Raw genomic sequence first — 25,027 nt, forward strand, 5'->3', positions numbered from 1 at the left:
AGGGGCGGAACACGCCCTTCCCGTGATGCTCCGCGTTCCTTGGTAACCGCGCCGTTGCTACGGGCGGCCCGGGAGCGGCCGCCATGGCGGCGGCGCTGAGGCTCGGGACCCTCCTCCTCCTCCTGCCTCCGCTCCGGGCAGCAGAGCCGACCGTGGAGCCCACGGCCAGTGCGGCGGGCCCCGCGGCGCCACCGGAGACCCGCGCTGCCGCTCGGGCGCGGCCCCGCAGCGGGCCGGCCCCGGTCACGGACGGTGGGTGCCCGGTGAGGCGCTGCGGGGCGGGGTCTGCGGGGCACCGGCGACTCTTGTCGGGCTAAGGGAAGCCCCGCTCACGGCCTCTCTCGGGTCTCCTGTCGTCGCTGGGCCCTCGCCCCCCCTCCGGCTCCCGTTGCAGCCGCCCGGGGCTGGGACAAGCCTGCGCGGCAGCTGCCCTGCTTCTCCCTGGGGTCCCCCGGGCATTTGCCGGGGCTGTGCTGCGGTGCTGCTCTGAGCTCCCCTCTCTAACAGCACCCCGCTCCAGCCGGGGCTCGGAGCCTCCTCAGAGAGGCAGGCTCAGCAAGCCCTACGCAGCCTTCGGGTACTGGGCACGCTGGTCCCAGCACGCACAGTCCCGTGAGTCGGCGCTGACGGAGGGCAGGCTCTCCTGCCCACCCAGCACCCTGCTCTGAGCCCACAGGGCAGAGCTTGGCCTCGCAGAGGAGACCCAGGCTCACCCTGGATGTGCTTGGAAATCTCCGCTTACACACCGAGCTGGATGTGCACACAGTTTGCCCCAAGACTCCCAATTCATCCCCAGCTCTGTTGATATGTAGCGGTGCTATGGCAATATAGATCACATATTTTTGTTACTGTGCTATCAGAAGGTGTTTCCTACTGTCTTCTAATTGGCAGGTATACTTTTATTTAACTTTTGACTTCCCAATGTTGTTGCCATTGGTTCAGCTTCCCTAGATTACTTGCCAAATTAAAAATGTTGTCCTAGTGCATGCCTCCTTAGGGAAAAGAGACTTAAATCCCTTATCTCAGAGACATAACTGTGCAATCTAATCACCCATGTTTAAACTTCTCTTGTTTACAAGGTGAGCTAAGGATTCCAGTGCTAAACTCAGCTAACAGAACAGTCAGAACTTCGGAGATTCCAGGAAATACCTGGATACTGTTCAGATGGTCAGAGAGCATCCAGGAGGCCAGAGAGAAGTGGGCAACAGTCAAGTTGAAATAAAAGAAGCAGTAGTTATGAAAATGAGTGTTCTTTGAATGTCTTGCCTATGGAGCACTGGTCTTCATTTTCTACATTCTGTGCTATTCTTAAGTTTAGATTTATTACAGAACAACTTTCCTAAACAGTTCAGTAGAGTAATATCTGTTCTTTGAATTTATAAACTTGAAAACCTAAGAATGTTTTAAGAAGTTGCCAAATGTATTTTATCAAGACAGTTTACAGTATTGCTAGCAATTACTTTCTGTATTATTACAATATTTCACAGTATCTAAAGACAGAGAGAAAAAACAATTTCAAAGAAGTCAACTGTGGTTATGTTGGCACATCAGAAAAATACATTACTGGACCCTGGGACATGCTCAATACTTGTAAACATCTCACTGCTCTATCAAAATGTTTCAGCTTATTGGAGGGGAAAAAAAAAAAGAAACAAGTAGATAAGCACACCTGGTTTGTATCTTTTTTTTTTCCTCTGCAGAGCTGAGTATATTTTCATACCTTCAAAATTCCTATTAAGTTGCTTTTCTGATTTCACAGGGAACACACCAGCAGATTTTAGTATGCCCTTGGTTTTGTTATTTTGTTCCAAATAGATTTGCTAAGTAGCAGAAAAGATGGCTTTTAAAAATGACTTTAAAAAAAAAAGGCACATGAATTTGGATATAGACTTTTGACCATTGTCAAAGATAAGGCGAGGTGAAAAATGAAAGTGTTAGGGAACATGCTGTAATGTGTAAAGTTCCAATTCTAATTCTAATTTAAATCTCTCCTCCAGTTGCCAAGCTGTGTGTTTGTGATCTGTTGGTGGCACAGTGTGATGTAAATTGCTGCTGTGACCCTGATTGCAGTGCAGCAGATGTCAGTCTCTTTACTACATGTTCAGTTCCTATTGTCACGTAAGTGGATACATAGCTATATGAAATACAAAATCCTGTTTTATTTGCTGCATGCATTTGTAAGGGCCCTATCCTCTCCTCTTACCGATTCCTAACCCCCTTCCCCCCTGCCATCCTAACTCCTGCTTACCCTTTCATCAGTCCTTCCTGGACTAGTGTAAACTTTTGGCCCCAACCAGGTAGAACAGCAAATTGGCCTCCCACCCCAGTTTCTCATTCACTTATTCCCTCTTTTCTAAACTCACACTCCTTGCTTTTCTCCTCTTTCACTGTGCTACTGTCTATGGGCGCTTAGGTGGTGATGCCTTCTGTTGGGGGAAGAACAACGCATCTTTAGACTTTCAACAATATAATGCAGTGTCTGGAAGTTAAGAAAGCTGATACCATGGGACCATCTGGCCACCTCTGTGGGTCATCAGCAATTTATCAGTAACCTCTTTCATTACGGTTTATGATACCAGCTAGAAACTTGATCAATTCAGGGCTTAATGAAGTAGCGTGAGCATCGTTCTGATCCTAATTTTACAAGTCAGCATCTCAACCTGCTGCCTCGCTGCCAGTCTGTCACTTTACAAACAGAGAAATGTAACCTTATATCAATAAAGTAATGCCAATAGTTGTTTCTTTGCTATTTACAGTTTATCTGAAAACACCTTCACCCAATTTAATCTTCTCAAAAAGGGAGTTAAGAAAGCTCAGTTCAAAATCATAATGTAAAAATCTCTTGGTGACTTCTCAGAACACTAAGTACAGTTCTTCAACCCACTTTCTGCATAAATTATGCCAATCTGAACACTGGGGTTTATTCTCGGTGCTTTGAAATTTGAATTAGCAGTCATCCCAGACTACCTTTTCTTATTGTTCTTGCACACAATGACTACTGCTACCCATTTATAGATATTTATATATATCAGAAAGGTCTAACAGACGCCTTCCTGAGTGATAGTTTAATTGTCTCAGGTGACTATTCTGTCTTTGTCAACTAGAAATGCATAAAATAAAGTTGTTTTTCTTTCCCCAAATTCTTTTCTGTAAAATGTTCATTTTGCATGAAAATCCATGGGATTTTCAATGACCGCAAGTATTGTGGATCTCATTATCTACATCTAGATTTATATACATTTGCATAATTGTGTTAGTTACTGGAAGGGTTTGATCACAAGTGAGAGGCTATGTGGTCTCTGAAACAGAGGAAGAAGGATGTTTGATTAATGATGTGATCCTACTAACAAATGGTTCACCTCATGGAAAAGTTTAACTCCATGCTTAAAAAAGTAATTTCTGAAAGTCATTTCACTTCTTCAGTATCTGTCCTTCACTGCTTTAACTCTGCCTAAGTAACAGTTTCACAAGGATCATCATCTTGTATTTCTAGTATGTAGGACACACCAGTGTTCTTCAGGGTATGAACTGGTACATTCGCTGTGCAGCCTACTGCAATTCTGGGCTGTTGTTGATGAACCCATGGCACATCTACAAATACTTTTCCTAGATTGGATGGGTTATTTCACCTCCCTGTTTCTCACTCTGCCATTTCTTTTACGTGCATCTCAAGTAGAACTCCCCCCCCCCCCCAGTGAATATTATTCCAATATTCACGAAACTGACCTTTTTTCTGGTCTATGCCATCATGTTACCCTAAAGGTCATAACTTCCCACTTGTGTTGTATAAATAAAAGTGCTTCTGAGCTGTGTATAGCCTGTGGTGCACCCTGCATTTGTGGTGTCTCACACCATATGGATCCCATCCAACTTGTCATTTTAGCTCTAATGTTATTACTGTCAGGCTCTTCCCTTTCCCCTGGTCTGTCTCTTACCTTTCTTCATGTTCCTGCTCAGCTCACACTGCTATCTCTGCTAGATAAAACATGTTGGAGAATTCTCTATTATTTATTACTAAGCACACAGTATAAAACAATATAAACCTTCTAAGAAGGCACAATTGCTATACAAATTGTGTTAAGAAGAATAATCTCTTTAGTGCTTTTTTTGATGCTGCCTCAATACATGAAAAGAACTTTACAATATGGTCAATACTAACTTCTAGTGGATCATTGATTTTATTATTACTGTTTGCAGAGGTGACAGCCGTCTTTGTAGTCAGAAAGCTGCTATATATTCACTTGACGTTGAAGCAAATCCACCAGAAAGGATATTTAAATTAATTGACCAAGTCAATCCCAGTGTTTTCTGCATTCACGCTACAAACTGTAAGTAGTGTTGTTGCCAATATTAAGCATTGTGCTGTTATTTTTATAAGCTCTTTAGGTACCAGAAACAGACTAAAATTAAAAGTAACTAAACCTGTCAGAAAACTGGTTATTCTGTATGCTCACAGTCCGTATGTTGTAATCTTTTCACTTGTGAAACTATGGAGTTAAAACATCTTATAATCTCTTAGTCGTCTTTGTTGAAAAAAAAAAAAAACGTTTTTTGGGGTTTTTTTGTAAAGAATTTAACATCCTCCGTAAATCACATTTAAAGTTGTTTCATGGGAAACTGACTCCTTCCCGATCTGGTACTATAACTATGTAATAGTCACCAGTGATACAAATCCTTTATGCCCAGCTTTGAAGTGACTTGCAGGGAAGTCAGAATTGATCAGTACTATATTCTCTTAATTTAATTATGACTGTGCAGTAGTCATCTGAATGCTATAGTACACGCTAATTGGCATGTCTTTGTTTTGGAACATATGCTGTTAGAAAATGTGATTTTGAAAGAAAAGGACTTACCTCTTTCCTTAAGTTTAAGTTTGTGCTTTCATGAATCTGGGTGAAATGATGAATTAAGATACCACCTAGCTTTTCTCTTAAAGAAAAGAGAAAGCTTTTCTTAAAGAAAAGTTGCATTGATATTTTTCTGTAACCGAGTCTTTAACAAGTTCAGAAGGAAAAATTGTTACTAAATACTGTTTCTGTATCTTTTATCCTAAAAGTTATCTCATTCTTTAAAATGTTTTGACAGATAAACAAGCATTTTCCTTCAGTTCCCCTGAAATGCCTACTTCGGAAAACTTTGATCAGTTGCTTAAACAGTTTGGAAGTGCTTCTTTCAGTGCTGAGCCTGACAGCTGGAATATGAACACAGATGCTCAAAATCCTTCTGATGCAAATGAAACTTACAGTTATGAGGTAAATAATTATCTGATTCAATTAGTATTAGATTGTTCCATAAAAGAACAAGTGAGCATTGTTTGCATCTGCTTTTAAAAAAAATGCAGTTCTTCTGGAAAAGACAAACTTTATTTTTGTCTTTAAATATAGAAATGTAAAAATAAGAAGTGTAGCGTTTTGCGTTAGCTTACTTAAAAAGTGAACTAGGTTTTTAAGAGCTTTGAAAAATAAGTAGCTGTTTTGCTATTGTAAACATAAAGCTGTTAGCAGTGGCTTAGGAATTGATGCACAAAGTAGTATACAGTATTGACAGATATAGTGGAAATAAGTCCTCCTTTTATTCAGATTTATTGTTAATGCAAATGGTCTGGAACTTTCCATGGACTGAAACTCACCTATATACTTGAATATGTTGTTTTATTTGGCAGTATGGTGTTCCTATACAGACAGTGGATGCATTTCTAAGACTACCTAGTCCTGTTGTCTCCTCTTGGTGCTCTGATGCGAATCCTGCAGGTTATAAAATACATTTGAATTCCGGTTTATTTACTTTAGAGTATTCTGCTCTGACTTGAGCTTAATCAGTCAGTAAATTGGCACACACACAAATGTAAATTCAGATAAAGATTCATGAACAAATGTTTTTCAAGCAGCTTCTGTTTCTCTGGGGGTTTTTTTTAGACATAGATTGGAAGTTGCGTTACATCTATATTACACATTCAAAGTTAGATATGTAAATCTTTGAGAGTCTTGTTAATGGGTTGTTTATCCAACAATAAAACATCCTATTTGGCATAATTGGTTTAATAAAATAGTACAAGGGTGACACCATGAGGGAAGAGGGTATTCCACAAAGCAAGACCTAACTGGGCAACCTTTGTAAGGTGTCCCTTTGGTACAATGAGGTTCCTTTCACAGCCGGAATGCAAGTCAAGTCAGACTTGCAGGCTTGAGCCCTACATTTTAACCTTTCACACAGTTTCCTGAAAATCGGGGGGGGGAGGGGAGAAGCCACAACCAAAACCACACACCTGCATTTTCCAAAACCCACTGTTATTATTAAATATGGTATCATAACAATCATGATGACGACCATAGGAAAACTGAAGTATCTTGTGAAAGAAAAAAAATAATCTTAGGAGATCTCAAAAACAAAGTCATAAGTCTTCTAGCTTTTACTAAGCTTCTATTGTTAAGAAGTAACATTTTGTCTCATAGCATTTCTGGAAAATCTAAGAATGTATCATTCTTTATAGCTCACATAAAACCTTATCTGCAATAGAAATTACGTTTACCTTCACTTTTGGTTATACTTGAGGTTCTTATATTGTTTTTTATTTCTGCTTTTCATAATTACTCTTTAATTTCCTTTAGTAATACTTTGTGACTTTTTTCCAGGGTTTTTAGTAAACCAGGCTACAAAATGCATTAGATCAGTAAGTGTGGAAAAATGTGGCAACATTCAAGCAGTTAGTATGCTGTTCTATATCAACTCCAGCATTTTAGCCGTAAGTATGATTTGAAACATATAGCTGACCGTTGATATTACATATCTTTTTGCATCTCCAGAATTAAGTAACTTCTATTTACTAAAGGATATGGTGTTTTATTTGGATTTTTAAATTGTGGGTTGGGAAAAAAAAATCTCTATGCAACAGACTTTTATACAGAAAGCCTTTGGAAGTGTTTTTACTTTAAGCTTTGCTAACAGAAGCATTTACTGTTCTCTGCTTAGGCAACAAAAAAAATGGTCTTGAAGAGACAAGCTTGTATCACTGAGCTAGCGCTTGCTGCAGTGGCAGCAGTTTTATGCTTTTGTACATGTTCAAGCTTTTCCAAGAAGCCTATTACTAGAGAGCATAATTCTAAGAAGTCTGGGTTTCAAAGAGTTGGTAAACCTTTGTACTTAAATAAGAACCTGTAAGGTTTAATCCTCTGCATATATACCTTTCTTACAAGCCTCAGTTTTTAATAGTGAGGTATTGCCCATGCATGCTAAGCCTTCCTTATATTTCTCAAAGAACATGACTTTTTACCCCACTGAGAGCAAATTTGATTGTATCCAGCCTACTACCAAATCCAGTCTGGTTATTTTTCAAAGCTAAGCTTACTTTTTCATTCCTTTTTGAACTGGAGGATGATGTCTTATGTATAAATAAATCCCCTTTACAGATATTCAGGAAGACAAAGAAATCATGCACGCAAAATTGAGACTGAAATACATAATACCTTAACCTGATAGCTCCTTCCAGAAGCTGAAGGTCATCAAGAAACAGCATACTCTCCACCATTAAAATGTTTTTAATATATGTAATTATTTAAATTAATTTAATTAGTACTCCAAAGTGAGTCACTGCTTAAAGACCCCTTGCAGTCTCCTCACAGATTCCAAAGCTATCAACAGTAAAGGAAAGCCCACAAAGTAGTTCACATTCTCACAGGTGGGATCATTCTCCTCATCTTTGAGGACCTCATTGAAATCAGCAAAGGGTTGTTCACAAATGTTAGCTTTTTATCATCCCGCTGTGGAACAGGTGGAAAACACTCTGCCTCAGAAGGGCTTTGAGTGTTTCCATGTGTACCCAAAATTAGAGTTCTTGGTGACTGCAGAACCAGAAAATAAAAAGCATGTGTCAGGACAGGCTCCAAGCAGCTGAATGTTTTTGAATTAAAAGATGAATTCCCCTTCCTCACTGGAACAGTACATAACACATTACCCACGTGCTGTTTGCCAATTACAGTGGCCCAGCTTAGGAGAGGTCAGACTTCTGTCCAAGGTACATTGGAGATTCAGGAAGGATCAGATGCAAGAACTGGAGAAGGCTGGAATAGACGCTAGAGGTGATCTGTAGGAAACTCCCCTTCCCAAAGGGAGCTGAAGATGGGATGTGACAATAGAGAAGTGACTTGGTATTGGGGACAGGGTGGTCACAGGGCAGAGCAGGGAGCCCTTCAAGTGCCAGCAGGTGGAGCTGCCGGCAAAAGAAATGGCAAAACACATCAACCCAGGAAGGCTTGCTGGGAGCCCCCGGTGAGAGGACTGGCACAGCGGTTCCTTCAGAAAAACCCCGTCGTTGTGAGCCCATACTCACTGCCAGGCTGGGCAACTTGAGTGATATGAAGGTCTGTAATTGTTGCAGTTCATCTCTGCTGCCTAGCCTAGCCTGTCCAGCAGACCCAAGGGGCATTGGGGTGCTTGGAACCCTCAATCGAGATAGATACTCGTAACGTTGCAATGCTTCATACTATGGTTAGTGCGTACTGTGCAGCTGCCAAAGCAACGCGCTGCTGCCTGCCCGTGCTGGCCTCCCTAGCTGGTGGGAGGATGAGTCAGTGGGAGGCAGCAGTGAGGCTGGAGTGCTGTCTGCCAGTGACCTACAGAAACATAATTCATCACCCTAGTCACAGATAAATAGAATTTTAGGAGCGGTGATCATTCCCTCTACTCTAGTCAGAACCAGCATGCTTCCCTGAAGGACGACTCTTTACAAGCACTTTTATTCATACAGCTGATTCTGATGGCTAAGCCGTACCTCAGGATGTTGATATAAATATGTGACAGTGTGTGACAGACTTTACCTGCATCACCTTCAGGTCTGCAGCTCATAGGAATGTATTCTCTGCTGTGATGTTAGATGAGCAGACTGGTCTCTGTATCCTGTCATAATTCTGCAGAACTTGCTTCATGGTCAGAGTCCAATTTTTGGTCCCTTCCCAAAGATGTGAATCAAACACTCATTGGGAAGTCACAAAAATAAAACTTTTGACAAAATGGTGCTCTATGTGAGTATTTTGCAGGCCTGATTGATGACCTTGGTCTGACATTTCTGCCTTTCCATGAAAATTTGGTGGAAATTTTCCAGTGGGGCAACTGTGCATGTCCATGTGCTGTATAACAAGAGGGATACTTGCTTCTCATTTCTTTGTTTAGAGACCGTGAAACTATCGACTCATTACTGTCTGAATGGGACGACAAAAGTTCTTCATTTCTTTGGGTACGAGCAGCCTGGCAGACTTCCTAAACTGGCAGTCTATGAATAGTTACAAGTGTTTTTGCACAGATCTGCAATAGGAACAATGTTCTCTGACACCCTCAATAGGTCAAACGATATGATGCACAGTAACAGTCATGCCAAACTGAGATGCCTTTCTCGGGTCACCTTTCTGATGCAAGTAAACTTTTTAAGTGTTTCTTAGCTGAGTTCCAAATAGAGTGTCCAAGGGAAACACTAGCTTCATCTACTACTTATTGAATGCACTGCATATTTATTGGGAACGTAGTCAAAGCTAGGCCTGATGGAAAACTGGTGGAAGTCACTAAAAAATTTTCCACTTACTGTCAGGGGAAGAAGAGGCTTGGACTGTAAGATTTTGCCTACTAGCCACAAAGAATAGCAGTTATTTTCACACTGCCTGGATACTGTAGTGTATATCCAATCACTTCCATGATGTAAAAGTTATTGCAATAATAGAGAGTTACATAGGCAAAGCAGTTAAGCCTTAACTGCTACTTGTAATAGGTTATACCTTTGCTATTGTTTGAATTTGTTCTTTTATTCTCCTCTAGGTACCCAAATCAAGTCAGATGGTAAGTATCGTTCTAACTTAGTTGGAACAGCTGGGGGCAAAATTCTTAGTTACAGTCAGTGAGTTTTTCACTGACTTCATCAGAACAGGGACTTTATCCTTAATCTTTAAATTAAAAAAAATTCTATCAATCACTTGCTATCAGTAATGATACTTAGCAACTCCAAGATAATATGCTACCTGCAAATATTTAAGCCTGATGCATTCCCCTCATACAAAACTCTCTCTTTTTTAAGTAACTCTAGTTACTTAAAAATAGAACCTTTTGTTGAACTTCAGCAATACATGTAACCGCAGTTGTTCAGAGGATTATTGACTGCTGCCTCTGTGGAACGGAACCCAGAAGGGTCGCAAATATAATAAAACAGAAAAAGCCAAAAATACTATTCAGAAATGACATGAATTTGTTTTTCAGGTTAATATTACTGTCCAGTCCATAGTTGTCCAGTCTCTGAATGGAATGCGGACTTTACTTAATGGTAGTGATGTCCTCAGGCTCCCTATGATTTTGGATGAACTGTGCATAAATATAGTTCTTGGGGTAGGTATGACAGTTCTTTTCCTCCTCACGTTTGATGGAAAGCATGTATGCATCAAATAATTTCTGATTCACAAAGATGTGAGAAAGGCCTTGCACAGTTTCCACATACTGTGACATCTCCAAAGCAAATGTGGCAGAAGAAACACTGACTTTGGGATAAAAGAGAGTGTTTTGCCACAAAATAATAACTATATGCAACATAACACAGAGACAGGATGAAATCCTTTTCTATTATTACTGTGTGTATATGACATAACAGACAGTAACATGAGTTTAGAATCTACATTGTGCTTGAGAGATGACGACTTCAGGCACAGTGGTGGCAGAAGCAGGAATAGACAGTGCAAATCATCTCATCTTTTCATCTTAAATAGATGAACATTGGGGTTATACTTAGCAGAGGTTTATCAAGAAGTCAGATTTTTAAGAGGCTCCAACCCTAGATCCGTTTCCGACCATTGCTAATCAGTGGCTTGGTTTTGGTAACAATCATGTCCTTTATACGTAAATCTGCTGACATGGCTACTTTGTGAATGTCACATTTTTGCCTGTCAGATCAGACCACAGCTTTTTTCTTGCTCTTCTTGAAACTCTCTTCCTTTGCAGACAGGAAATGAGTGACAAACTAGAATAAATAGGCAGTGTTTCCAAGCCACGTGTCTTAATCTGTAGGAGAAAGCTAGATCAGCATCTGGAGAGAAAGTGTCTAATCAGTCCCTAAGTGTCAGTGCTTATAAAAGCATATGCTACCTTGGATATAGAGGCAGGTCTTTGTGTTTTTAATGCACAATCATTGTAAAATGACTAGCCACTGTCATTGGCTAGTACTGAGCAGTACTTCAGTTCCTCCTGTTTTCTGGGCCCATCCTTACTACAGCTGAGGATATAGTATATCTCTGCCATGTAGCTGAGTGTTTCTTAAGCAAGGAAGAAAGAAAACAATAGAAGGAAGAAAGAAAACATAGTTCTAAATTCCATTTTTCTAGTTTCATGCTTTTATGTTTTTGTTCTAATTAATATCTAAAATGTTTAATTTTCAGGTGAGTTATCACATTACATACACAGACACAGGAGAAATAATAGAAGCAGCTGCTTCTTTTGTCTTGGGGGCAATTAGCAAAGAAGCACTTTCAATACAGCAGAGCTTTGAAATCAGCTTTACTCAGGTAACTTCTAGAGATGTTACGGATGACTTGTTGAAAGACATTTAATTACAAAACTTATTAAACTTGAATTGTTAGCAGCGAGGTAAAATGTAACTTGCTGTGGATACACAAATGAGGTGGCATTTCAGAACTGGGCAATAAAGGTCTGTTTTTCACATTTAGAAGAGTCATCTTGTGACTCTGTATAACTGTATCCAGTGAAAGCAAAGCCTGCCCCAATGTTAGAGAACTGTTACAGTCTTACAGAGCAGTCTTACTACTGTCATTGTTCAAGGCAGTTAATAATCCTAAAATAAGTTAAATGTTTCTGTGTTTTCCAGCTATTTCAGTACAGGATAAGAACTAATACTGTACATTTGCATTGCAGGTAAATACAAAGCCAGTTCCACTCAGTGGTAATCCTGGTTATGTTGTTGGACTGCCTGTAAGAGCAGGCTTCCGGCCACAAGGATATCCTTTCCCTGTTGAAATTTTGTTTGCAGCACTTGTTCTGGTCCGTCTTCACAAATGCTTTCTAGCATGGACATCTATAAAATGTATCTGTTCTTTAAGAAAAGTAAAAGTGTGCTTTTTTGGCTATGTTTTAGAAGTAGCGAGTGACTCAATCCTGACTGCAATCTCCTGGGACTTTTTAGTGAGGTAGATTTAGACCTTCATTGTACAGTCTAGCGCTTCTTCACAGTGTAAGAGGAGTCTTGAGCTGTTATAGCATTTTCAGATGTATTTTAAGGATATGATTAAAGATTCTTTCTTCATGATATACATCAAGTATTGAATTTCCCTTTAACCGTGTGTTACATCTGGCATCATTCAGAATACTAACAAATACAGTCAACTTACCCTTCTGCAAAGTACATCCAACCAGGACTGTCTGGCAGCACAGGGAGCCAGAACCCCAATATTATTTGGTTATAACATGATATCGGGCTGTAAGTTAAGGTAAGAGAACATTTCTTTTTTTTTTTTTTTTTTGATTTAGTGCTTTTAACCCTCTGACAACCCTTTCCATTAGGATCTGTTCGGGTCCTGGGACATTTATACTGCTGTAGGAGTATTTAATTATATAAAAAAGTAATTTAATTAACAACAGTCTTTCTCTTGAAAAGATTGTGTACATTAGCAACTGTAGCCAGAAGGCTTGAACAGTGCATGAGAGCAAGGAGAAATTATTACTGTGCCAAACAAATGGATTTTGCTTTAACTCATCTTTTTTTTTTTTCCTGGAAGAATTACTGCAGCTATGAAATGCCAGCCTTTGACTCAGACCCTCCTAGATTTACTGAAGGGACAAAGCTTTCCTGAATACGTGGCCTCATTTGGAAATTCTCAAGCCCAGGATGTGCTCGACTGGGTGCCGATAACTCACCTCCACACCTCAGAACAGGTGAAAGTTACACCACTACCACCACCCCCTTCATTCTTACTGTCCTCTCTCCCAAGATCTGTACCTGTACTGCAGCATCAGCTTAGGTTTCTCAGACCTATGGGGAAAAAGATGCAGAAACAAACTGCAGGAAGGTCCTCCTGGAATATTCACAAATGAGGAGTTTTACTCTTGCTGTAGAAGACAGGGTTTACTTTTAATCAAGCTGGTATCTGGGCACCTCAGTTACGGATCAGGACAACATGTTATGTACAAAATGAGTTCTAGCTGCAGTTTAGAGTCTGGTCTTCAGAGGGAGTGAAGCACAAGAGGTAAGGTTGAAAAGAGTGAAGTAACAGAATCGGTGTTTCTCCTTGGTGCTCTTATGCCACGTTAGAGTAAGATAGCAAGAATCCTTTAAAGCACAGAAACAGTATAGTTGAGTGACCCAAACACTACATTTATTCTTAACATCTTCTGTACTAGCTCTTTTCCTCCCGATGCAGCGCGGTCCCTGCTAGTGGTGGTAGGCAGTGCTGTTTGGCACGTGCTGAATGACACCACCCCCTCAATGACAGCTTGTATATAGGTTTCTTGCATGCTTTTGCAACTAAACAGTGAATGATTTCTGTAACCAGAAACTTGGTTCAAGTTTCAAGAAGAAATACCTAAAAATATTTAAGATCGTAGGCTTCAAAATTCTGCCCTGGCAGAGTTAAGGATTTTCTACTGTCCCAGCGGTATTACTGAAATTAAGTCTTCCTACTAAAAAGAGCCAGCTTAGCACTATCACTAAGATCCAAAGTCCTGCCCTACTCAGGTAGAACAGTCCTGCCTGAAGTGCAGTTACAGAGTCGGTTTGTCACCTATGGAGAAACTGCAGGGACACCCCTGAGCCAAGGCTGCAAGCACCTGCGCTGCCTGCACAGGCAGCAGTCCAGGGCACAGGCATGGCATAGTTGCTCTGGTAACTCCCGGAGCAAGCTTTCTGGGGGCATTCTGCCAGTTTAATAAGATGAATAATTAATGTGGTTGCTTCTGTACAAGTCAGACAATGAGAGAATTTATAACACTTTTCAGAGCTCATGCCAAATACCAGTATCACTTGAAATAGAGGTGAAGTGGACTAAATACGGATCCCTAGTCAATCCACAAGCCAGAATAGTGAACGTTACAGCAACGATCACTACCACCACATTGAAGCAGGTACGTAATTAAATTACAGGATTTAAGATAAAAAGAATGGCTCGTTTTGCTTCGGTATCAGCTGTGCGACAGTGACCCAGTTAATCTCTTTATCTAAAGGTAACGCTTCATATTAGAATGTGTTGCACCCAACAGTTTCTGTTCCAACTCAAACACAACTGTGGGCTGCTTGCCAAAACACGCTTCAGTAAAAATCTATACATCATTCATGAAAAGAAACAGGGAACTGTATGTGGAAAAAAAAAAACCCAACCCTTATTGCAAATAACAGCTGAAAATATAACCCAGTCCAAGCAAAGTAGTCATACAAAGAGAAGACCGAAGCTAATGACCATTTGTATTTTCATTGCAGCTTCCCCCAGGAAGGGAAAGGACTATTCCTATAACAAGTTCTGTTGTTTTCACTGATATTTCTTCACCTGCAGAGCCAGGCTATAAAGCTTGGCCCACCATTAATGCCAAGTTACCCTTTGATTTTTTCTTTCCGTTTGTCTAAGGTAAGTATGCATTAAAAAGAAAAAAGCCATTATTTCTGCTTTTTCTGATTTTTAGTCCACTTCCTAAAGAAGCGAGGTTTATCCAGTCACTGTGGTGGGCCATCAGTTTCTTCTAAATTGTAGATACACTGAGTTAAAATTGGCCAAGAGAGAAAGGGTGAGCCCTTGTGAGGGTGCTCAGAAGCTTTAGGGCAGAAAAAAACCCACATCAGTGGAGAGTTCCCAGTTATACCTCTGCCGAGAGGGAAAAAGGTTGCACTATGAACTTGATGGTGGCCCTGGCTGGCCAGTCAGCACATGCACGGTCACCAGCCTTCCAGTGCATCGGATGCTCTGGAGTAGCACTAGTCCGAGCTGCCTGCCTAGCAGTGTGGAGGCAGGAGGGGAAGGGAAGAGCACAGGGACACAGTACAGCACCGTAGGAAACTAGGCTTCTTTACTCTGTGAACAGCAGAGCTAAATTGTTAATTAAAGTAATTGTGCTATTAGATAAGGCCTCTACTTTATCTATTTTCATAGATGAATAAGCCATATATTTCTAGCTATTTTTCCCAAACCACTAATTAATTACCTTTCTTGAAAAATCCGAACAGTTAAGCGATGCTTTCAGAAAAGCTCAATGACCCTTCCAGCTGACTCTGGCTGAAATCAGTTGGAGACGCCTGCTACAGTCAACGCCTTCCAAAATTCCCACTTACTGAATCTTACTCTTCAACTATAAAACAGTCTCACCGCAGGGACCTTCTAATACCTGAAAAAGTTCACATTTTGTTCAAACACCAGCCTGGTCCTTTAGAATATGCTTTCTAATAGCTTTTCTGGAGTCTAACTGTTCCCAGCAGTCCACTCACCTACATCTGTTCGTACATATTCTAATTCTTTTAATGTGTTGATTTATGAGCTGTGGAAGCAGAAGGAACTTTGTAGCCCAGTGGGCCGCAAACGAACACTTAAAATGGAAGAAGAGATGACAGAACTTGGTATCAGAACTCAAATCCGCTGCTGAGAAGAAGGCATTGTTTGACGTAAGATGGCACATGTTTGCCTCTATTTTGGTGCCGATTTGATTGTCAACTAAAGGAGTGGTATGTTGGTATTTTTGAAGTGAACATTATGTAAATAACGAAGTGGCACAAGCAGCAACAGAAATGAGGAAACTACCAACAATATGAAAAGAATGGTTGGCAAAGAAGAGATGTACTAATGATGAACAGTCGCTTGTAGAGAAGAAACGACCTTTTCAGCCTGGGTTCTTATCGTTTGTACTGCAAGGTTCTACAAGATGTTGCAAAAAAAGAACGTTATCACAGAAAGATGAAATTATTTAAAATAAGGGGTACTTTCGTGGATGTATAGCTTGTAAAGATGTGTCTTTATTAAATTATTTTGCAGTTTTGACTTTACAACTGTACAAGAAAGGTCTTATGAAATCACTGTTTACAGGGAGTACGCGTGATTAATTTTCCAGCAAAACTCCTTCTGCAATCCCAAGATCTAATCAAAGTGTTGTCAAATAGAAAATGTTTATAGACAACACTATACAAGAGAAAGCAAAGAGACAGGAAAACCTTTCAGGTCAAACTGTTAGATTTCAACACTGCACTCTCCAGGGCAGACTTCCCCACCTCGGAAAACTGGCCTCCTATTTTTGCTCGCTGATGAGTCCATGCTGTTTTAATATCTTGTTAAGCCTCTCAATTTCTTGCTCCTGTCGGAGACGAAAGTCAAATCATTAATACAGCTCTTACATTTCAGCAGTGGGAAGGTCTGTGGGAACCTGGGAAACTATTTTAAGGTATCTCTCTGCAGTAAAACAGGACAACCTGGCTAAAGTAAGTAGGACAGAGGTAGCTGTCATTCCTTTGCCACAGAAGCAGCAAAGGGAAGCACGGGCAGGACAGGCGAGGCTGTGGTTCTTCAGCCCAGCTTACCCCACAACTTTCTGATGAAGAAACCAAGCTGACAGTGACAACCTTGCAAAAGGATCGCAAGCCAGCTTGTCCTGGGGAGCAGCCAGCGGGTAAACCTTATTTAAATTAGAAGTGTTTTCTTACCTTCTCTACACAGCTGTGTTCCAGTTGTTCAACCTTTGTTGCAAGTTTCAGGTTTGCTTGCTTTAGCTTGGACGCTTGTTGTTCAGAGCGGGTCTTTACCGATAAAATTATTCCTGTGAAACAATTCACAGTGGATTCGTTTTACAATGTAAAACAGCCACTAGCAGGAGGTTAACAGTACGCAGGGTCTGTACTCAAGGAGTTAAACGTGTTCCTCTCGAGCTCTGGTTCTGTCATCTTCAAACCGCCCTTCCCAAGTGCTTTTTGTAATGAGGTGGGTTTTAAATTGGCCACCCCAGGGATTCAGATACCAATACTCTGCTGGGAAGAGGCAGTCTGGCCTCCGAGCTGAATTAATCAGTCAGACTGTCATTCAAATCCTGAATTTGAATTCACTCCCTCGGCAGAGCCTGGGGGGAATGTAACTGGCAGCTTTGTTGCAAGGAGAGGCTGCGTTTCGGCTGGTTTGGGGAGTAGTCGGGAGCCTCGCTCTAACAGCAGTGCACAGCACAGCCTGGGGCACAAGGCTCGTCCACCCCCGGGGCCGATCGCTCCTGCCTGGTGTAACAGGACATGGCACATCATCAGGTCCTTAAGGTTTTGGCTTTACCTGGTGCAGCTGCAGTAAGGGCACACAGTTTCTCATTGCAGCAGAGGTGTCGCTTCTCTACTGAAATATTGTTAGGTTATTACGTGTGAACTCAGCCCCCACAGCAAAGGCATTTTCTTCCCACCCTTTTCTGAGGGGGGGGAAAAAATAAATAGCTTGATAAAAGCATCAAGAACATCACGTTCTTCCTACCCGACAGAGCTCTCCTCCGGCTGTTGACAGAACAACGTGCACGAAGGCAGGCACCGATGCGTGCCTGTGTTTCTAGTGCTACAGGCAGCAGGCTTGGGGTTTGGGGGTTCATTTCTCTGAAGACAAAGCAGCGATGCTGCTTATTTGCATTGATAACATCAAACAGTCCCCACCTGCCTGTAACCCCGTCCCTATCAATCAACAGTGACTGAAGGCAGCGAACCGTGCCTAGGCTTAGACACACAACACCCGAAGCTTGGGGCAGATTCTGTTTATCCCCTCTGTTGCTCCAAGCAGGTGGGCATGGCGAGAAACCTGGGAGGGAAACCAGAAGCACCCAAGGATAAGGAGATTTACTTGTAAATGCAACACTGCTTTTCTGCTGTAAAACGGCACGTTAAGAGACACCGAGGTTCCTGTGGCTCACACAGCTGCACACGAATCCGGTTTCTCTCTGACTTTCACTCCGAACTAAAAAGAACCACAAGCTGCTCTCACATCTTCCCTTTTCCCGGCCACTGCCACCGATCGGGCACGTTCTCCCCATGAAAATGGCAGCTGGGGGCTGCAGGTGATGGACACGGCCCCAGCCATCCTTTCCTTTTATTCCAACTAACAAGACTTAGAGCTGCATCAAGTACAGAGCGCTCACCAGAAGTGCACTCGTAGGCACAGGACAGCACTTGGACCGAGGTTTCATGCTGGAATTAGGGATATTCTCATTGCCACATTTTTTTTTAATCCCCAGATTCCTTCCCCGAGAAGGAAGAAAATGTTTCCAGCTACACTTGCTTCAGAAGTGTCTGAGTTTACATCTATTTGCCACAACTTACAGTTACAACAGCAGAGTCAGTAAAGTCTGATTTGGGGACATTTTATATTCCTCTTTTTATGGTAAACCCTTTGAATCCAGGCAAGAAAGATCCAGAGTGAGATCAAGATGTTCCCTGCAGCATCCCTGGAGGGGATGACGGAGTCACAGCAGAACATCAGAGCAGTAAAACCTACTCTGCTATAGAAGTCGATTCAGGAAGGCAGGGTTTTACCCTGCTCCCCTGTTAAAACATTGCCAAAAGGATCCTACAACGCAAACTTAAGACGCGAGCCATCCCCCTCCAGGAGGGAGGGATGCAAGAACAGATTACGGGTTGTTTTTAGGGGAACGTGCCTGATGCTGCTGTGCTAGAGCTGGGCATCTCCGCTAGCCCAGGCCAGCTGCTGTGCCCCCATCACTGAGGCATTGCACCAACACAAGCAGCAGATTATTGCTGCTCCAAAGAATCATAGAATGGTTTGGGTTGGAAGCGACCTTAAAGATGATCTAGTTCCAACCCCCCTGCCATGGGCAGGGACACCTTCCACTAGACCAGGTTGCTCAAAGCCCCGTCCAGCCTGGCCTTGAATACTTCCAGGGATGGGGCATCCACAACTTCTCCGGCCAACTTGTTCCAGTGCCTCACCACCCTCATAGTGAAGAATTTCCTCCTTATACCTAATCTCAATCTACCCTCTTTCAGTTTAAAGCCATTACCCCTTGTCCTATCACTACATGCCCTTGGAAAAAGTCCCTCTCCAGCCTTTTTGTAGGTCCCCTTCAGGTACTGGAAGGCTGCTGTAAGGTCTCCCCAGAGCCTTCTCTTCTCCAGGCTGAACAACCCCAACTCTCTCAGCCTGTCTTCATAGGAGAGGTGCTCCAGCCCTCTAATCGTCTTCGTGGCCCTCCTCTGGACTCACTCCAACAGGTCCATGTCCTTCTTATGTTGGAGGCCCCAGAGCTGGACACAGGACTCCAGGTGGGGTCTCACAAGAGCGGAGTAGAGGGGCAGAATCACCTCCCTCGACCTGCTCGTCACGCTTCTTTTGATGCAGCCCAGGATACAGTTGGCTTTCTGGGCTGCAAGCACACATTGCCGGGTCATGTTGAGCTTCTCATCAACCAACACCCCCAAGTCCTTCTCCTCAGGGCTGCTCTCAATCCATTCTCCACCCAGCCCGTACTTGTGCTTGGGATTGCCCCGACCCATGTGCAGAACCTTCTGGCCTAATTAAGGCCACACTCCAGCAACAAAAACTGCATGGGCAAAACTCTCAGTTCACTGGGAGAGCAAGGCCCCAGGGTCTTGCAGATGGCTTTGAGAACGGAACAAAGACATGAGCCCAGATAATTCAGGTAAGGTTGGCAAATCCAGCCCACACACCAGGGAAAGCTCCTGACTAGCCGTGCACACCTACCGTTGATAATCCTGGCCACCCGCCACAGCCGCAGGAGTATCAAGAGCCCGACAGCTTCAAACTCATGCTCCCGGAAGATGAGGACGACATCGAGGATGAACGACACAATGACAACAATCCCATCCAGCACTTCAAACTTGTGGTGGAAGAACTCTCGGCGGTAGACGAAGACTTTAAACCCCACCTCAACCAGGAAGATGGTTAAAATGGAAAGGGAGAGGTAGTGGAAAACCTGAGAAGAGACAGGGCAAGTTCAAGGCCAGGAACACCTCCTGCGTGCATGCGAGTGGGGCAGGCTGGAAAACCTCCACTGCTTGAGGGCACGTCTGATTTGGCTCTACAAGGCGGGCTGGGGACTTTTCTTCTGCTTTAAGGGACAACCAGAGCAAGCACAGCAGGGCAGCCAGCGACTTTGGGTAAGCCAGACCAGGAGGTGTGAAGACAACCAGAAGAAGAGTGGCAGGAGCAATTCAGCTCTGCTGCAGCCCAGGGAAACATGAAGCTGCTGCACAGACCAGCATGAGCCGAGCCAGGTCGGCCCTGCACACTGCAGGGCTGTCACACGAGTCCCTGCGAGACCTTTGTCTGTGTGCCTGCGACTGCTGGCTCGGCAAGGCTGAAGGTCAAGGTCCTGCCTGCCTGGTTGTCCTATCTAGTGGGCTTTGAACACCAAAAAGAGGGAAATCATGGTTCACGTTGATACCTCCCTGCATTTTACCTTTGGGGTTATATTATATTTGTCCGGATGGATGATTTTCAGGTCCATAAGCAACTCCCCGAGGACCAGCAAGGCATCCAGGATGACCAAGCAGACAACCAGGATCTGTCGGAGGAGAAGAACCGATGTGAAACCCTCTCCCAACAGGGGCGGATCAGCAAGCAGAGCCGACGCAGCCTTCAGCTAAACATGCCCCAACACTCACATAGCGTGCCTGGCCGGACCCTGCCCTGTGTCCCCAATTCAGCTGGTTGCATTTCATGGAGCTTTCTGTTGTTCCCACCCAGGACTCCCACTCCCGCAGCCCCTGGTCAGTGGGTTATTCCTGCAGAGTCTCGCCCACACAAAACTGCTTGGCTCCCCACCAAACCCATCCGTTTCCCACCGCTTGGTGTGTGTGTGGGGGGGTCTCGGGGAGCTCGAGCTGGGGGACAGCACATGCCTCTGCCGGTGCTGTGACGAGTGTGCACCGAGGCTTGTCGCCACTCAGGAAACATCTGTGCCCACTGTGGAACAGCTTGTTTCCGACAGGACAGCCCAGCTCAGAGGCAGCAGCCGGTCTTGCAGGCACCGTGAGTGCTCACAAGCTCGGCACTGCTCTCAGCCCGCCTTGAGCTCTATCCCACATCAAACTCTGCTGTCACGGGTGCCTTTGGCCAAATCTCACCCTCATCTCCCTTTGGCCTGGGTTTGTTCTGCCTCACCTGAAACCTGTGGGAGCTGAAGAGCTTTTTCATCATGTCCTGGAAGGAGACGTGGCTCCTGGTGGGCTCCAGCTTGATCTCCGAATCTGGCTGCTTCTCCCCATTCTCCCCAGCTGCCTCCTCCTCCTCCTCCTCCTCCCATTTCTGATAGTCGTTGCTCCACTGCACGGGGTCGTCCCCCACCACAGTGAAGTGCTTCAGGTACCTGGACATGGCTCTGGATCAAGCTGGCATCACCCTGCCAACGTCTGAGGGACAAGAGCAGAGCGTCACCTCCCCGCTCGGGGCTGACCAAGGATGCAAAATCTCCCCCATTTCACCACAGCGAGCATGACAAGAATGTGACACTTCGTTCAGATGCAGCTGGCCAGACGGGCCCCACTGATGGGAAATTGCTTAACGGTGGTGCCACTTATTTTGCATCACCTCCCACGGCGCGACGCGGAGCCCGCAGAGCCCCCGCCACCCTCCCCACTGCTGTTTGCACCCTGTCTGCTGCTCTACAACGAGGAACTTCCTCGCGAGGTATTTTCAAACATCTCAAAACAAAGCATCGATTACAGGAGAAAAAAACGCCAGCCCTTATCTCGCATCTCGTGATGCAAGAGGAGGCAGCTGCTGATTTCCTGTTGGAAAGAGCCATTGTGTTTCTATTAGACACTGATCGATGGAGGTTATCGCTCAGAAGCTGGAAGCAGGTGATTTCCTCCCCTTCATTTGCGCTCTCATCCCCTACACGCTGGGGCAGGCTGCTGTTAGCATTGGGTCCGAGACAAACCCTCCACTGTGCTCCCAGAGCTGCCCTTGTCCCTTCAGGTGGCTGCAGTGGCAGCCCAGCTGCCCCTGGGCTAACTGGAGCCTCCTCACCCTCCAGCCACACCACCAAGCTGAAGAACAGCCATAATTTCCCTTCATTAACATCAGGAGCCACTATTATTTCAGCCTTTGCAGGCAAAATAAACAGGTAATCCCCGCATTTCAGCCTGGCCAGCGGGCGATGCTGTCCTCCCCCATCTCCTCTCCCTGCATCCTCCAGAGCCGACCTCACCCCCAGGCATCCCGGCTTCAGCCCGTCCCTGTGGGCACCCAGCGAGGGACAGGACCATCCCCAAACCCGCAGACGATCCCGGTTGCAGCTTGGCACTGAGAACGGCTGCAGGAAAGGTTCTGTCCGCACCTGCTCTCATGTTCTCCTGTTGTAGCCCCACCAGCTCGCCCTTCCTCTTTGGGCAACCCAGCGAGACTGCCTGGCCCACAAACGCTGCCGAAAACCGCTCCCGCTGCCGGCAGACAACCACATCCCCAAGCCTGGTGGGGCAGCTCTCTGTGCATCTGTCCTTGGCCAAAGCCGGCCGGGGAGCTCAGCACAAGCTGCTCTTGGCCCGCTGGAGCTGCCGTGGGCCTGCCCGTGCCTCCGTGCCGCTCTCCCTCCCCTCGCTCCCTGCAAGTCCTGGGGGGCCACGGTGGGATCCGGTCACAGCAGTGGTGGCTGTTGGAGGGTACGTGGGCTCCGGGCTGCCTCGTCACCCTCTGTAGGGGATGGAGATGGCCCCACGCTGCCATCACGGCGGCAGCACCTTCAGTCCCAGCCGCCGGGCGCCAAGCAGAGCCCACCGGAGCCCCGCCGGGAGCTGCCCCGGGCGTCGAGCCCCCCGGCCCCTTGCGGGATGGCCTCTGGGCTCGCTCGGGCCTCGGGGCCTGGAGCTGTCGCCGGCCGATGGAGTGACCAGGACCCGGGCTGTGGTTGGGACTCCCCAGCCTCCCCGCGTCCGCAACGCCGGACCCGAGCGACCAGGTCGGCTCCCCCCTCCCGGAGCGGGACGGAGCCCCGGGCCCCGGCGGGAGCCCCGAGGGAAAGGACGTAGCGGCCCCGGGGGAGCCCCGCTGCAAACCCCCCCGCCCCGGGCAGGCACTCACCGGGCCAAGCCCCGGGAGCGCCCCAGCCACCCCCCCGCCCGGCCGGCCCCGCTCTCCCCCCAGGCCCCGGTACCGTGCGCGTCCCGGCTGCGCCCGCCGCCCTCCGCCTCCCCCGGCGCTGCGGGGCCTCCCCCGGCCCGGCCCCGCCTCCCCCGGCCGGGGGCGGCCCCGCTACCCCGGCCCAGCCCCGCCAGCTCCCGAAAAGGCTCCGAGCGGGTCCCGGAGCCCCCGAGCCGGGGTCCCCATCCCCGGGGTCCTCACTCCCCGCTCCGACATTTTCCCGTTTTGCGGCTTTTTTCCCCCAGGCTCGCTGCGATACGTCCCTGAGCGGAAGCTGCCGGAACAGGACAGGCCGAATGGAGTTTAAACTTTTTTTTGTTTTTAAACTTTTTTTAATCAGCCCCCTCTCCCCCCCCCAGCCCGCCCGACAGACCGAGCAGACATCCAGGATAGGCGTGAAATGAAATCGTGAGCCTCTGCTGCGATCAAGAGCTCGGCTGCTGAGCGGGGGCACAGATTAGTCCCACAAAGGAGGTGAAGGTCCAGGGATCAAAAGGATTACAAAAGTGTAAACCCTAGAAATTAGGCCTCGATTAACCTGCCTCCGTTTACAGGCTCATGCGTTATCAGAAAGCCTCTTCTTGCTTAGGGTTCCCCTCTGTCTTTCAAACACGAGCTGGTTTTGGAAGTGCCCTGAGCAAACTCAGCTGCAGAAAGGATCAAGGACACATCTCTCTCGCACCTCTGCTAGGACAAACCTGAAATATTTCTAATTCTTCCCTAATGAAGAGGTGTCGCTCCATGTTTACACTTTCAAAGCCTAAAGACATTTGTTTCTTGGAAAGGGTTTCCTCCTGGAGAGTGCCTAAAACTTTTCCTGGAACCTGAACATTTTCTAGCACCTCAGTCCCAAAGTGCACGGGCCCGTCCCTGTCCTCCTGCCCGGGGTGATGGGGAATCAGCACAAGCAATGCCCTCCCAGAGCTCTGAAACCCCTGTCCCTCGACCATCACCCCAAACCACCTACTTGCAGAGAGCAGCTGAGCACCCAGGAGTAGGACAGCAAAGGCACAGCCCTGGAGCAGCAGCAGGGAGGACTTTTATCCTGGGAGTTTCCAGCTAATTTAGGCATTTTGGTCTCAGCTGACTCCAGTAAACACCAACACAATCAGCTAATGGTGGAAGGCACCAGCTCAGGACCAGAACTGCAGATGGCAGCTCTTCTCCCGAGAGCTCAACAGACCCGACCCCCTTTTCAGTAAGGAGTACAGGTTTTAAGGAGAAAACAGCCAGCTTCTGCTCCCCCATGAGCTGAGACCTCTTTGTACCACGCACCAGCACAGGCTCACCTGGCCTCTGAGCACAGCTGCTGAGCGGAGCTACCAGGGCGATCACAAATGCGAAACCTCATTCTCAGAATTTAACTAAAATCCCAATGATCAGTATGTGCACACTGAGCTCCGAGGAACTGCACGTTAACCACATCCGCGAGGTGCCTCAGCTGTCTAGCGGGAGGAGATGCTGCCAGCAGAGCTGCAAAGCTCTTGGTGAGGACCAGGCTGGTGCCCAGGGTGTGATTTAAGAGTGAATCCGGCGTTAAAGGACTGGAGCAGGGGGAGCTCAGCAGCCTCGCCCCAGGGCCTCACCTTAAACCTCTTCCCAGCCTGCCGGCGGGTTGAACTCCTGATTGCTACGTTTCTTTTTACGGTAATAGCACACTTTTTCACAAGCCAAGTCTGTTAATCTCAGTCTGAGCTCTCTGCTCTGGGATGATGGGGTCAGGACCATGTGCCTGAGCTGCAGAGCGTGAAGCCCACGGACTCCCCAAAGCACTGGGGCAGAGTCCGGAGCCCAGTGCCACGCTCAGCGCCGCCACCCACGGGACTGCCAGCGGCTGCCGTGCCCCCAGGGCAGGACGTCAGAACCAGCCTTGGGGCAGTGTTGGCCCCCAGCCATTAAATTCCAGCATACGAGGGACTGGTGCGGCCGGGTGTCAGTGCCGGTCG

General features: G+C 45.9%; 2 protein-coding genes across 2 annotated transcripts; one reads left to right on the forward strand and one right to left on the reverse strand.

Moving 5' to 3' along the window:
- The first annotated feature begins 63 nt into the window (after positions 1 to 63).
- TCTN1 (tectonic family member 1) lies at positions 64 to 16,012 on the forward strand. The gene is made up of 15 exons (XM_076352629.1): positions 64 to 252; positions 1,998 to 2,118; positions 4,198 to 4,328; positions 5,086 to 5,252; positions 5,663 to 5,750; positions 6,633 to 6,742; positions 9,802 to 9,822; positions 10,237 to 10,362; positions 11,403 to 11,528; positions 11,896 to 11,978; positions 12,327 to 12,467; positions 12,756 to 12,912; positions 13,972 to 14,097; positions 14,450 to 14,594; positions 15,188 to 16,012. Exons 1-14 carry the CDS (start codon positions 84 to 86, stop codon positions 14,591 to 14,593), a joined length of 1,710 nt encoding a protein of 569 aa, XP_076208744.1. The 5' UTR covers positions 64 to 83; the 3' UTR covers position 14,594; positions 15,188 to 16,012.
- On the reverse strand, positions 15,946 to 23,157 carry HVCN1 (hydrogen voltage gated channel 1). The gene is made up of 6 exons (XM_076352630.1): positions 23,095 to 23,157; positions 21,105 to 21,352; positions 20,401 to 20,505; positions 19,683 to 19,914; positions 16,649 to 16,761; positions 15,946 to 16,302 (listed from the first exon to the last, which is right to left on the reverse strand). The coding sequence occupies exons 2-6, from the start codon at positions 21,315 to 21,317 to the stop codon at positions 16,237 to 16,239; spliced, it is 729 nt and encodes a 242-aa protein (XP_076208745.1). The 5' UTR covers positions 21,318 to 21,352; positions 23,095 to 23,157; the 3' UTR covers positions 15,946 to 16,236.
- Between the last annotated feature and the right edge of the window lie 1,870 nt (positions 23,158 to 25,027).

Source organism: Aptenodytes patagonicus, chromosome 15 (genome assembly GCF_965638725.1).
Source record: "Aptenodytes patagonicus chromosome 15, bAptPat1.pri.cur, whole genome shotgun sequence".
Lineage (NCBI taxonomy): Eukaryota > Metazoa > Chordata > Aves > Sphenisciformes > Spheniscidae > Aptenodytes > Aptenodytes patagonicus.

Excerpts from the sequence above, each read along its gene's own strand:
- TCTN1 (XM_076352629.1), top strand. The coding sequence starts at position 84 with ATGGCGGCGGCGCTGAGGCTCGGGACCCTCCTCCTCCTCCTGCCTCCG. Across the intron at positions 5,253-5,662 it reads ATGAAACTTACAGTTATGAG|TATGGTGTTCCTATACAGAC; the intron begins GTAAATAATTAT and ends TTTATTTGGCAG. Across the intron at positions 9,823-10,236 it reads TACCCAAATCAAGTCAGATG|GTTAATATTACTGTCCAGTC; the intron begins GTAAGTATCGTT and ends TTTGTTTTTCAG.
- HVCN1 (XM_076352630.1), bottom strand. The coding sequence starts at position 21,317 with ATGTCCAGGTACCTGAAGCACTTCACTGTGGTGGGGGACGACCCCGTG. Across the intron at positions 16,762-19,682 it reads GGTGGCCAGGATTATCAACG|GAATAATTTTATCGGTAAAG; the intron begins GTAGGTGTGCAC and ends ATTGTTTCACAG. Across the intron at positions 16,303-16,648 it reads AACACAGCTGTGTAGAGAAG|GAGCAAGAAATTGAGAGGCT; the intron begins GTAAGAAAACAC and ends CGTCTCCGACAG.